We start from the raw sequence: 13818 nt of genomic DNA, 5'->3' as shown, positions 1-13818 counted from the left end.
AACTGTGTTTCTCCAGCGTTCAGTGTATTCCATCCATGGAGTCGTTGAAATCTGAGAATTGAGATTACTCTGCTAAAATATCAGCTTTAAAATGACAATCCTCCCTTAGAATAAAAATGATGATTCTAATTCAGAAGGTATTCCTGAGAAAATCTTAAAGGAAACACTGCTCTTTTGGAAATCTAGATTTGTCTATATGCAGAGAATATTTTTACAAAGAAGTGTGGCTGTCTACCCATTTTATCATACCACTCTGGGTAAATAGCCTAATCATAACCAAGGAGAAATCAGGGATCTCCCTAAAGCGCAGCACTTACGTCACTCCCCATCCATCCGTTCAGCAAGTACTTACTTAATGGTCACTCTGGGGATACGCTTGTGAATCAGACTGCCTCAGTCCCCGCCCCATTGAGGCTTAGGATGGGTCTTCAGTCTAGCTGAGAAGACAGGTTCACTGAGTAATCGACAGAGTGTAATGAATATTGTTGGTCTGGCAACACAGGTACTGAGGGAACACATCTTAGGGATGCCTATGCTGGCCATGGAGCCTGGGAACATTTCTTGAGAAGTGATATGTAAGTGGAGGTTCACAAGATATGTAGATAGCCAGGTAAAGGGGGAGCCAATTAAAGTGTTTCAAACCAAAGGAATGTCTGGGGCCTCCTTGGAGATGTTCAAGGATTTCTTGTAGTCATATGAATATAGAATAGGAGGGGGAGTATGGCGGGCATGAGACCAGAGACAAGTAGTGTCCTGTGGTATAGTCACAATGGGTGTTAATGTCATTAACAGATGAATGCCACCAGACACTGGGAGAAAGCCAGTTTAGTGGTAAAGGATGTGGTAAGTGGGAGAGATGGTCATTTGGATCAGGAGATAGTCCTCCCAGATAGCAGTATGAGTCGCCTGATTTTCTGTTATTCCACCCATAGAGTTAGGATTTAATCAGCTGTGCCGGGCTCCCTGTTCCATTCGTATTGGAGTTTTTGTCCCTGCCTGAGTATTGAGTCAGCCCATCTGCCCCCTCAGCAGACGTGAGTAGCAAAGCACAAGACTGCTCTAACCTACGGAGGATTTTCTGTCAGATGAAATTTGAAGGCCAGTTGCCTAGGGGCATCCCCCAGTAAGACCTGCCTGAGGTCGCTTCCTGCAGCCCAGATTCTGTAGGATGTGGACTTTGAAATGATATTTGTCTCCAAATACACTTTTAGATCATAATGCAAAAAGAGCCAAATGTCTTTTCAGGTCTTTAGGAAAGTTAATTTTGTGTTTTTGTTTTGTCTTGTAAAGGGGAAAGTTTGTGTGTTGCAGTTTGAATTTCATTCTATATATTTTTCATTATTATTAGTGAAGAGGATTTATGTTAGGGCTTGCCAAGATTTCTATTTCTTAAAAACTCCCCCAGATTTATCATGAGATGTGTTAATCTAGGAAAGGAGGAGCTCGCTCTTTCTTTTCTTCTTCCTTCCTTTCTTTCTTTCTTTCTTTCTTTCTTTCTTTCTTTCTTTCTTTCTTTCTTTCTTTCTTTCTTTCTCTCTCTCTCTCTCTCTCTCTCTTAAACAAGAGAGAGAAAAGAAAGATGGGATACTTAGGATCTTGAAAGGAAAGAAAGTAAAAAGGAGCCTTGACCTTATGATCTTACTGTAAAGTAGGTGGGCAGATTATTTGCTGAGATAAGTTAGAAATAGAGACTGGAGAAGGGCAAGGCAAGTTTGAAACAGCTACTGGGTGAACTGGGGAGTAGGCTAACAGTCTTTGAAAGCTATGATTTAAAAGCTCAGTATAGATGGCCAATCCACTGAGAAAGTGGAGTGTTGTCTCCCTACGGTTTAAGAGTCTTATGAGCGCTCTTTAAGGGAGAAATCACAAACAGTAACCATTGAACTTGAATGGAGCATAGACTCTTTTTTATTCTTTACAGACTATCTGTTTAACTTTGCAACTGCTGCTACAAAAAAGATAACTGAGTCAGTTGCTGAAACAGCACAAACCATAAAGAAATCAGTAGAAGAAGGAAAGATAGATGACATCATCGATAAGGTACATTTAAATATCTTTTGGAAATAGAAGTTTATGAAATTCATTAGCAGCTAATATAATTATCCCTTCTTCTTATGAACTTTATTAACCTAAGTAAGATATCTTATTCTGATAAAAATATTGTAGAGATTCTTGTTTTTCTTTCTTTTTTGTATAGCAAGTAGCTATAAGTTACTTGATTTAAATAACCTTTGTTTTTATTTTAATATATTCTAAAATACATTGATACTTTTGGGTAATACTAAGCTTTTCATATTGTGAGTTTAATTTTCAACTATAACCATTTCAGAATACATTTATGCCTTTGCATCATTCCGGTAAGTTTTGAAAGTCCTAGCCCAACAGAAACAACCCTTTTAAGACTCTAAAGAGTGAGTTTGCTCATTTTTTGCAGTGGTAAGGTGCAGGCCTCAGGAATTTCATTTATGTCGATAAATGAACTAAGGAGGTCATCAGTTAAACTTTAGATAGCTTGTTATTTAGATATTTTTGTTGTGGGTACTATTTGTTAGAATGAGATTTGACCTGTGTTGTATGGAATAACACAAAAATTCAATTTTTAACTCATTTTATTTTTGCATTTGAAAAGATCGTCTGTCATAAAGGCAGCTTATACTGCCTTTCAAAATGTTCAGAAATGTTGAAGTTCCTCTCTTATTGGTGAAGGGATGGAGTATCACTTTTTTAGTCTCTTTATTTGAAGAAAATGAATAAAATGTCTCAAATAGACTCCACAAATCTTGAATATAATTCTTATCTTATTATAAGCTTTTCAAAGTAATTTGACTCTGTATTTTTTAACAGACAATTATAGGAGATTTCCAGAAGGAACAGAAAAAATTTGTTGAGGAGCAGCATACAAAAAAATCAGGTATGGTATAGGTTTATTATACATGACTTAACCTTCCTGCCAGATTTTATCAAGCACCAGTTACATACTAGACACCACACTAAGGCTCTGAAAATACAAAAATATCTAAGTTAGGCCCCCATCTTTCAGGTAGCACAAAGACTAGTGGGGACAAACCTGTGAACCTTCAGGGTTTAAAGGAAGGAAGGAAATTGTTCCCTGCAGCTGGAATAGTGGGTGAGATCACCCCCTCTGGGGACCTAGCTCTGAGAGAGAGAGAGAGTAAGCTTTTATCTCTCACTTTATAACATGTGCAGCACAATGTCTGATGTACACCTAAGAGGCACTCAGCAAATGTTAGCTGCCTTCCCATTCTGTTCAGAAGAGAAAATGAAAGAGCTTTCCAGGGGAGTGACAGAGGGCCGTGAAAAGTCATGGAGTATTTGGGAACTAACTTACTGCATTTCTTTACTGACAAATGCATGTTTAAATGTTTGCAGTTACAAAATGTCAGAGGGTCTGCTTTTAACATTTAGTGGTGCTCAAACATGAAACTGGCCTCATATCTTTGAATTTGGCAAAAGTAGTGTAAAATAATTCAGTGGGTTTTGAGCAGTGCCACAAATTCAAAAAGAGCTAGTCAGTCCTGTGGTGAGTTCCTGATAGGCATCATTGCCCTTAGGTACTCAAAAGTAGGAAGCAGCTCTTTGGGACAAATAAACTACTGTGCAGGTTAGCATAACTTAGTGATTGATGGGAAGCAGTAAGATTGACTCTGGCTTGGGGACTTGGGGTAGGAGCTGGTTGGTGCCTCTGAGGTGGTAACTGTGGAGGGAGTGGGGGTGAAAGGTTTAGAGGCAGTTTCACTTTTTTAAAAAAAATTGAATGAAAGTAAATCCTTTAGTGCTTTACAGTTTTCAGAAGTTTCACACACATGATTTCATACAATCCCGTAATAGCTCTTTTTTCCCACCCTACCCCTGTATTGCCCCTCCCCCACCCCCACTGGCAGCCACTTGTTTGTTCTCTATATCTGTGAGTCTCCTTTTTTGCTTCATTCATTAGTTTGTTGTATATTTTAGATTCCATGCGTAACTGATATCATACAGTATTTGTCTTTCTGGCTTATTTCACTTAGCATAATGTCCTCCAAGTCCATCCATGTTGCTTCAGATGGCAAATTTTCATTCTTTTTTATGGTTGAGTAGTATTCCATTGTATGTGTATACCATATCTTCTTTATCCAGTCATCTATCAATGGCCGCTAAGGTTGCCTCAGTACCTTGGTAGTTGTCAATAATGTTGCTATGAGCATTGAGGTGCATGTAACTTTTTGAATTAATGTGGGGTGTTTTTGCAATATATATTCAGGAGTGGAATTGCTTGAGGTACTTGGTAGACATTCTGTGAGATGAACATGTACAAAGTCAGGGAAGGCTACAAAGGTGGCACGTTGGGAAAACTCCGTTCCTCAGTCACAATAGCCACATTTCAAGTGCCCACATAGGGCTAGTGACTTCCATATTGGACAATGCAGATACAGAGCCATTTCCATCATTGCAGAAAGTTCTGTTGGTCAGCACTGCTTTAAATTAATGGGACGGGGTCCAGCAGCAGTTTAGTCCTGTTTGAAGCATGGAGAATTTCCCATGCTGATACAGATTGTTAGTCAAGTCATGTAAAAACCATGAGAGTAGGTGAGCTCCTCAATGAAAAGTATGTCAAGCATGAAAAGTGCTGAGTAGAGCTCTCCAGTGTTGAGGGGAGGGGTGGGGAATGGAAGGAATTGACAGTTTCTTAGAGCCTGCTGGGCACTTTATATATATAACATCTCCTTTAATAAAAGGAAGGATCAGCAAGGTTAAGTCATTTGCTGAAGGTTGCTCAGCTAGTAAGTGATGAAACAAATCTGCCATCAAAACCAGTACCCATTTACTCAGGAGAGAGAACAGCTGGGGGTGAGAAGCGATGAAGCACAGAGAGGGGAGAATTTCCAGGAGAGCGAGGTCAGGTGACCATGAGGAAAGGCATCTCTTCACTTAACAATCACAGTAACTCTCTGAAGTACTTCCTGTTACCTCCACCTTCCAGTTAAGGAAACTGGCCTGCAGAGAAAAGAACTAAGAAGTATCCATGGGGCTGGACAACCAGAAGGTTATTGGTCACCCTAAAAAACCCGTCTTAGAGGAATGAGGAGGGGGTGTCATGTCTCATCCATACCAGTAGCTTGGGCCTTGGGAGGACCTCAGTATTCAAGAATAAGTGGCACTAGGAGAGGCTGCCTGAGGTGAATAGACTTAAAATGGACACCAAAATGTTAAACAGTGTAAGAAAAAAGTTTTGAAGGGGCTTTACCCTAACTTTTAAAAAGGCATTAAAAATAATTTGATCTTATAAGTAACAGAATTTGGATTATAATTGACACCATTTGCTTGTTTAGGATGAGCCAGAGAAAGAACCGTTTATCTGTCCATGTGTCCATCTATCCATGCATGTAGATAACTTTTCTGTCATTTGGCACCCAACAGGATGTCTCTTCCATTTGACTTTTGCAGCATTATAGTAAAAGGCACTATTTCTACAAAAATATGAGCTTCCTCTGCATGTATATCTTCTGTGCAGACCACCCAAATCCACAGCCTTAGCTCTGCCCTCTTGCCCTGCTCCAGGCTCAGTTGGTAGAGCTGCTCAGATGAGCTGCGCTTGTTAGTTTTGTCTCCTCCCTTTTATGCTCGCTGCTCCCTCTGAAAACCCTGCACACGCACTGCTGAACTCCTCCTCCTAGTCCAAGATCTGCTCCCAGGTCACCACAGAAACCCCATGGGATTCATCTCTCCAAGCAGTTGCTGTTTGTCATCTGGCATTTTAATCCTGCTGAATTGTACTCATCTTTCTCATGAGCCCCGGGTGACATAGACCGGGTGTTAGCCATCTTGGCATCCCCAGCTTTTTGCTTTAAAGACTTATGGAGGATTTGATCCCAGCCCTGTTTACTGCCTCCAATTTGCCCATTTCTTTCTTCATTTGATTTCACCTCTGACAACCCTTTTCTCAATTCCTAAGTCTTTATCTTGCACCCTCCTTACCACATTTTGTCATGAATCAAGTACAATAATTTTTTATAAAAGCTCTTTATTTGGAAATAATTTCAATTTACAGAAAAATCACAGTAAAAGTAGTACAGAGAACACCTGTGTACCCTCCACCTAGATTTAAACTTTTATTCCATTTGCCTTATTATTTATGTTCTCTCGCTCACTCTGTCTTTTTTTTTTTTCTGTTCCACTCAGTGTGCATTTCTTAAGAATTAGGGATAATCTCCTGCATAATCACCAATGGTACAGTTACCAGCTTTAGGAGATTTAGCATTGATATAATATTCATAGTCTAATTTTGTCAATTGACCCAGAAATGTCCTTATACATTTTCCTCCTCAGCACAGCATCCAGTCTCAGGTACAGTACTGCGTTTTTTGTCATGTCTCTTGGCCTCCTATAATCTGGAGCATTTCCACAGCCTTTCTTTGTCTTTTATGACATTAATTTTTTGAAGAATACGCTCCCCCTCCTTTTTTTAAATAGGCCATTCCTCATTTGGGCTTTGCCTGATATTTTCTCACAATTAGACTCAGATTATGCACTCTTGGCCAGAATACTCTAGGGATGGTGTGCCCTTCCCAAGACATCACATCTAAGGCGGCCCACAGTGGCCATCTCTTCCTCGTTGATGATTTTGGTCACCTGGTCAAGGCATTGTCCAGTTCCTCCATTGTATAATTCAAGTAATTTTTTACCAAATACATACAGTTGTAAAATTCGTACATTAAGTCTTGAGGATTATGTTGAATATTCATATTTGGAACTTATTAGTAAATTGCTAAAATGGTTGGGTGGAAGCTTTCTCATTCTTTCAAGCCACGAATCGCAGTATAACCCTTGTAACCTATTTTTCTTTTTCTTTGCCATTAAAAACCTTTTAGAAGCAGCAGTGCCCCCATGGGTTGATAGTAATGATGAAGAAACAATTCAACAACAAATCTTGGCCCTATCGGCTGTAAGTATCTTGTGACACCACGTATAGAAATACCTTCTTCCTATCGTAACTTTATCCTTAGCAGAGTGTTTTTCTTTTATATAATTTTTTAAAATATTTTGAGATGTTAGGAATGTACACGTGAACTTTCACTTTTTTTTTCACTGACTTATAATTTGCTTCTTATTAAGTTCTTTTGTCTTACTGGAAAAGTTTAGCCGATTATATAATTCTTTTAGCCATTCTTTTATGTTATTAAGATAATCTTTTGAGATATGCTGTCATATGAAGTTTCTAGACAGCATTCTAATTCTTCTGAATGAAATGATTATATTCTAAATTTTCTCTTTAACTACTATATGTATTTGAAACTGAAATTGAAAGAAAGAAAATTTCATCTGCTGGCCCACAAAAATTTCTCTCGGAGCTTCAGAGGGAACGTAGGGATACCAGCTAACAACTGTGTAGCACCTGACAGTTCCAGGAAGCACTTTGTCACACATTACCTCTTTTGAGCCTCACTGCTTGTCTGTGAGGCATATAGGGGCTTCTATCACCTCTGTACAGGTGTGAGGACCGAGACTCTCGAATATGACCCTCACTTCTTATCTGTGTCTCTCTGGGGTGGGAATGGTCAGCAGGCGAAGGCTGGCTTTGATCTCTGTCCCCAGCACCCAGCACCCCACCTGGCATAGGACGCAGTGAATATGGCTTTTTACTTTATCATTGGTTTTCAAGCTTTATTTTTAAACCACTTTTTTTTTTTAAACCAAAGTCATAAATAGAACCTCAGTCTAGAAAATAAACGTAGAGCTGGGTTTTACCTCCCTTCCACTGACCCAGGTCATTTCAAGGCATTTTTCTCTCCATTAGTAAACCCTTTAAAAGCTTGAGTATCCATTGTGAGTTCAGGTGCACGCCATGTATTTTGTTTACCATGTTGCAGCCACACCTGACGCTGATGTCATATGCCTGCTTATCCCCAGAAGAGAATTGGGGCAGTGAGAGTTGGTGTCATTTGAGGGTAAACATCAGATACCAGTCAAGTCCCCACAGCTCCTCTGTCCCCCAGACCTGTCTGTCTCCTCATCTTCTCCATCTCAGAATAGCACTCCAGTTACCTGCCATTTTTTTCTAGCCACAAGCCTAGGACTCTTTCTTGAGTCATGCCTGCCCCCTATTGTGACAGTGCTGTATTAAGAATATAACTCAAGTCCACTTCCCCACTGCTGTCACTGTGGCCCTGGTGCCATCATCTCCTGCCTGAGGCCTCCCGACTGTTGCCCCATCCTTGCCCCTTTCCAGTATCAGCACATTTCAGCAGCCAGAGGGGTCCATTTATGGTGAAAATGCTTCACATCACTCTCTTATACAGACCCTTTTCATGGCATCTCATCTCTAGTAGACTAGAATCCAAACTCCATCCGCTGACTTCTAAGGCCCCTGGCTTCTCACACCCTCATGCCCCACTGCCCTGGTCGCCAACACTCCAGCCACTGTTTCTTTCTGGTGCTCAATCAGGCTGAGCTTTGTCCTGCTTTAGTGCCTTATGTTTGCTGTCCCCTCTTCCCTCTTCCTGGAACTCTACCCTGTACCATTCCACAAGATCTCATCTCACATGTCACCTTCTCCTAGAGGCCTTCCCTCACTACCCTTTCCGCCCTGCACTCCTGGTTACCCCGTCTCAGAGCCTTGGCAGCCTAAACCCTTGTGTCTCTCTCCCCACTCACCCACTCCCAACTGTAAATGCCGTGAAGGCATGGACTCTGTGCTGTGCCCTGCTAGCAGGTAGCATGGAGCCTGGAGCACAGCAGGTGCCGAATGAGCATCTGCTGAGTAGATGATGGAATGAACCTTGCACCCAGACATGCCTACAAGAGAGCTCACAAGATGTCAGTGTGACCCAAAGGTATCAGTAGGTATGCTTTGCCCCATGAAGTCACTTACAGGCCTGAGTCCTTCCTATCTTACTCTTAGCCTGTACCAGCCTCTAGGACATTGTCTTCTATAACTGTTCCAGCCTGTGGTGATTGGGAAAGAGGTGGTCGTGCCAGACCATTTGAAGGACGAGACCCAAAAAACTGCACCTATCACTCAGGCCCACATCCCTTTGGCACCTTGGACACACAGCCACCCCTGGACGCCAGGGAACCTGGGAAGTCTGGTCTCTGCGTGTGTGGCCATATACCCAGCTGGAACTCAGAGTTATGATCCTGAAAGATAGGAAAGAGGAAATGAATACTTGGAGATGGTTAACAGTCTCTGCCGGAGTTGACTTAACATTCTCTGATTTACCAGGCACTAGGTGGGGACAATTCAGAGTGTATAGCAGAGCAACCCTTTAAGCTCCTTGTATTGGGGGGGCTATGTAGGGCCACATAATACATGAAAAGAAGTGGAGAGTACAGTTGTCCTTAGGTGCTTGTGAGAACTCAGTTCAGCAAACTGAATTTAGTAAGTACTCTAGGCCCAGCCTTCTCCTAGGACTTCACATAAATGAGATACATCCTGCAAGAACCTGCAGGCTTGCTAGAGAGCTGCTCAGTGAATGCACATACAGTATTATTCCCTGTAATGAGTACTGTAATACAGGATGCTAAGGACATGCAGCAGAAAGGAGCATTTCATTCATTTTGGAGAGAGAAAAGAATGATCCCAAGGAAGCCGTCCCAGGAATGATGACACTGGAGCTGAGATGAGTCTTAGGAGGGCACATAGATGTTTTGGGGATGTGGGGCAGGGTTCGGTATTCAGGTAGGGATATTGCAAGCATCGATGTATGACTAATTAACTTGACTGTAGTGAGGAAGTCGACAGGGAGCCAAGGCATGAGGACCTTTTCATACCATTCTGATAAGGTTAGGTTTTATCTCAAAGGCAGCAAGGAGTCCTTGAAGGATTTTAGTCATAGGTAAGATACATGGTTTTCTTGGGGCAGTGTAGAAAGTGGGTTGCTGTGGGCGGGAGAAATGGGATGGGAGACAGCTGCCCGTTTGGAGGCTGCCATAGAAATGCAGGTGGGACATGGTTGGGGCAGCTTCAGGCTTTGAAATTTTTATAATGGAAGGTAAATAATAACTAAAATCCATTTAGACTCAGAGTTGTTCTTGCTTTATTAGTTTAGGAATTCTCAAAAACCAAAAATGTTGTTAAAATCCAACATGGGCTCAGTGAAATGAAACTGATGCTGTTAGTAGCAGTATAAACTGCTGCTGTCTCCTGGAGGACAGTTCGAGCAATATGTATCAAAATAATCGTGCTTTTAGATTAGAAATCCTACTTCCAGGAATTTAGTCTAAAAAGATCACTTTAGAAGGGAATAAAAGCTGTCTATTTGTAAAGTGATGTTGCTTGCAGAATTCTCTGTTAGGAACAATCTCAGAGACTACCTAAGTGGGCCTGGCTAAGTAAATCATGGCTTATTCAGTGTATGCATATCCACATCAGGCATGGAAAGATGTTCAGGACCCTGAGTGGAAAGGAAAAACAGGTGATCTGTAGCCTGTGAGGGTCTTCCTGTTTACGTCAAATTGTATTCAAACAGACACTGACGCGGCCTGAGGAAACATTTACCTGGAGTTGTCTGTGGAGGGTGGGATTTTTGACTGTGTTTTTCTTTGCTGCTTTGAATTTTCAAAAAATGAGTATATATCATATGTACAAACAAAAAAGATTTTAAAAAAGAAATAGAGTAGCAACAGTCAGTTGTTTGAGTGGTACAAAACAACAGCCTTTTACCTTGGTTATTTTGCTCTATCTGTAGGAAAGGGGGTGGTTTGGAGACACTCCTTTATATGTTAATCAGTGTGAGTCATGCTCCTCCCCAGAGGAGTTCATAGTCATCCTTATTCCCTAGAAAATTTGCCTAATCCAGGAAGCTTTGCCTTTGCGTATACCACAGGTTCTTTATCCATTCGTCTGTTGATGGACCCTTAGGGTGCTTCCATATCTTCGCTATTGAAAACAATTTTGCTATGAACATTGGAGTCCATGTATCTTTTTGAATTAATGTTTTCATTTTCTTTGGATACATACCCAGGAGTGAAATTGCTCGGTCATAAGGTAGTTCTGTTTTTATTTTTTGAGAAACTTCCATACTACTTTCCACAGTGGCCGCACCAATTTACATTCCCACCAACAGTTTATAAGGGTTCCATTTTTTCCACAGCCTCATCAACATTTGTTATTTGTGGTCATCTTGATGATAGCCATTCTGACAGGTGTGAGATGATATCTCATTGTGGTTTTGATTTGCATTTCTCTGATAGTGATGTTGAGCATCTTTTCATGTGCATATTGGCCACCTGTATGTCTTCTTTGGGAAAATGTCTGTTCAGGTCATCTGCCCATTTTTTAATCAGGTTGTTTGTTGTTTTTTTTTTTCATATTGATTTGTATGAGCTGTTTGTGTATTTTGGATATTAACCCCTTATTTGTCATATCATTTGCAAATATTTTCTGCCATTTAGTAGATTATCTTCATTTTGTGGATAGCTTCCTTTGCTGCACAAAAGCTTTTAAGTTTAATTAGGTCCTATTTGTTTATTTTTGCTTTTGTTTCCTTTGCCTTAGGAGACAGGCCAAAAAAATGTTGCTACGATTTATGTCAGTGTTCTGCCTATGTTTTCTTCTAGGATTTTTATGGTTTCCAGTCTTACATTTAGGTCTTTAATCCATTTTGAGTTTATTGTTGTATATGGTGTTAGAGAATGTTCTAATTTCATTCTCTTACATCTAGCCTTTCCCCAGCCTGGCCATGATCTGTGGAGAAGCTGCACTGTGTTTCAGTTACTGTCGCATTCCCTCAGTGCAGGGACTGACCTGAGGAGCTTGGCAGAGATTTATCAGGGAGAGCCTGGGCCTCTGGGTTCTGTCAAGAGGTGTGGGGTGAAAGTGTGGTTTGTGCATACTTGAGAAATGAGTTGGGTCATGTATTTCACTTTTGTGATATGGTTAACTAACTCTAACTTTGGGTAGAGTGTTTCTAAGATTATTTACACTAATTTTCACATATTTAAAAGTTTTCACATACTGAAACAAATGTATTCATATGATTTCAAATGATATAATTTCAACAGATTGCACAATTGAATTCCTTGGCCTCCCATGAGGCCCTCTCCAACTGAGACTGTTAAAAAATATATGAAAAGGTCAGTTGTTCTCTGCTCTCTCTTAGGTGGGCAGGTTAATGACAGCTCAGTGGACTTTGCACCTGAAGCCTTCAGGAGAATTAACTGATGCGCTGTTATGTATTAATTGCATCCATGGTTTTCCCCATGTTTTTCCTGTTTTCATCAAAGGACAAGAGGAATTTCCTCCGTGACCCTCCAGCCGGTGTGCAGTTTAACTTTGACTTTGATCAGATGTACCCCGTCGCCTTGGTCATGCTCCAGGAGGACGAGCTGCTGAGCAGGATGAGATTTGCCCTTGTTCCTAAACTGTAAGCAGTACCCTCCCCCTAGCACACACACGGAGGAGGGGGCATCAAATTAAAACTCAGGGTGGGCTTTTTGGGATTTTTGGTGTGCAGATGAAATGTGCTCTTTTATGCCCAGTTAGAAGGTAAAACTGATTTTCCTATAAAAACAACAAATGTGCCTGTGTCCTTCTAAATAAAATTAAGGCCTACAAGGCCCACGAGGCCCCAGCCGCTGCCTTTTCTCCACTCAGGCCCCGCTCCCTGGCAGTGGCGGTCTTGTTCTCTTTGCCACCCATGGCTTTTCTCTGCCCAAAGGCCCTTCTCTCCTCACGAAATCCCTGCTTATCCTTTCAGCTCCACTGCACACATAATGTCTTCTGTGACACTGCCATCAGCGGTGACCCCCTTTCCTTTCCCTCCACTTCTTTCTCACTGTTTGTAATTCCAGTGCCTTACTTTGAATCTGCCCCATTTTTAAAGTCAATGGTCTTTTGTGTTCTGTGAGTGTTCCTGTTGTGTGGCACTCTGTGCTGGTTGTAGGAATGCAGTTTCTTACTGTTCCCTGAGAAGACACGAAGTATAGTTTTCTTGAGACACCGTTTTCTCTGTGTTCTTTCTCTGAATCTTCGCTTTGGGCTCCGTGGTTCATGTTGCAGGCTTTTCTTACCATTCCTTTGTGGCTGAAGGCACCGCGAGCTGAAAGGGTGCTTGGGGCTCTGTGCCCCACATAGGCCATGTGGGCAGGGAGGCTTTCCCTGCAGGACATCTCAGCTTCCTGTCTGGCTGCAGGCCTCACATCAGGGAGAGTCTGAGCCCTGTGGCTTCGGCGCAGCGTGGCGCTCCCATCCTCCGCTGCGCCAGCTGTCCCTGAGTTGCATGGCCCTTGGCTTCTGGTGAACTGTCAGTCTCTGCCACAGGCGAACACAGTCCCTGGCCTGAAGGGGCAGTGCAGGAGCCATCTCAGCGCTCCTTCAGGGCCTCTGCACCAGCCTTCAAAGATGCCTGAGGCCTGCCGTCCCAGCATCTTTCTGTGCTTCTGCCTGATAAACCGGCCTGCTTTTTGTTGGCTGCCCCGCCGTCAGGCACCTCAGCGCAGCTCTCTCTGGTGTACAAGATAGCTTACTATCTGCCCATCAACTTTTCAGCCTCCACTGTATTTTTCTTGCTAGTTTTCCTTGTCACTGTAGGTTTTATCTACTTAATTCTTACCCTATTATTTTAGTGGTGATTTCACAAGCAGCACACATAAAACACATGTTTGTTTTGCTATGTTTAGCTGGCCTCCAGGGGTTCTAACAAATGTTTGCTAGACTTGGTTCACATAGCAGCACAGATCTTCCATCTGTGAGAGAATACTTTGAAAGTGTTCTTCCAGACTTGAAACAGCAATTACATAGAATCTTTTTTTTTTCACACGTGTTGGTGAAACTCTTCTCTCTATACTAACATACTGATGATGAATTTCTACAGCTTTCCC

General features: G+C 41.8%; 1 protein-coding gene across 1 annotated transcript in view; it reads left to right on the top strand.

The window, feature by feature from the left end:
• SYAP1 (synapse associated protein 1) overlaps positions 1-13818 on the top strand; it is a 28085-nt gene that overhangs the window by 4444 nt on the left and 9823 nt on the right. The window contains exons 2-5 of the mRNA XM_010987101.3: positions 1922-2040; positions 2845-2911; positions 6870-6943; positions 12223-12362. Of these exons, the coding sequence (XP_010985403.1) occupies positions 1922-2040; positions 2845-2911; positions 6870-6943; positions 12223-12362 (400 nt within the window). The remainder of the gene's footprint in view (positions 1-1921; positions 2041-2844; positions 2912-6869; positions 6944-12222; positions 12363-13818) is intronic.

This window comes from Camelus dromedarius, chromosome X (genome assembly GCF_036321535.1).
Source record: "Camelus dromedarius isolate mCamDro1 chromosome X, mCamDro1.pat, whole genome shotgun sequence".
NCBI lineage: Eukaryota > Metazoa > Chordata > Mammalia > Artiodactyla > Camelidae > Camelus > Camelus dromedarius.
Note: the sequence above shows the minus strand (reverse complement) of the source record. Positions and strands in the feature narration are given on the sequence as shown.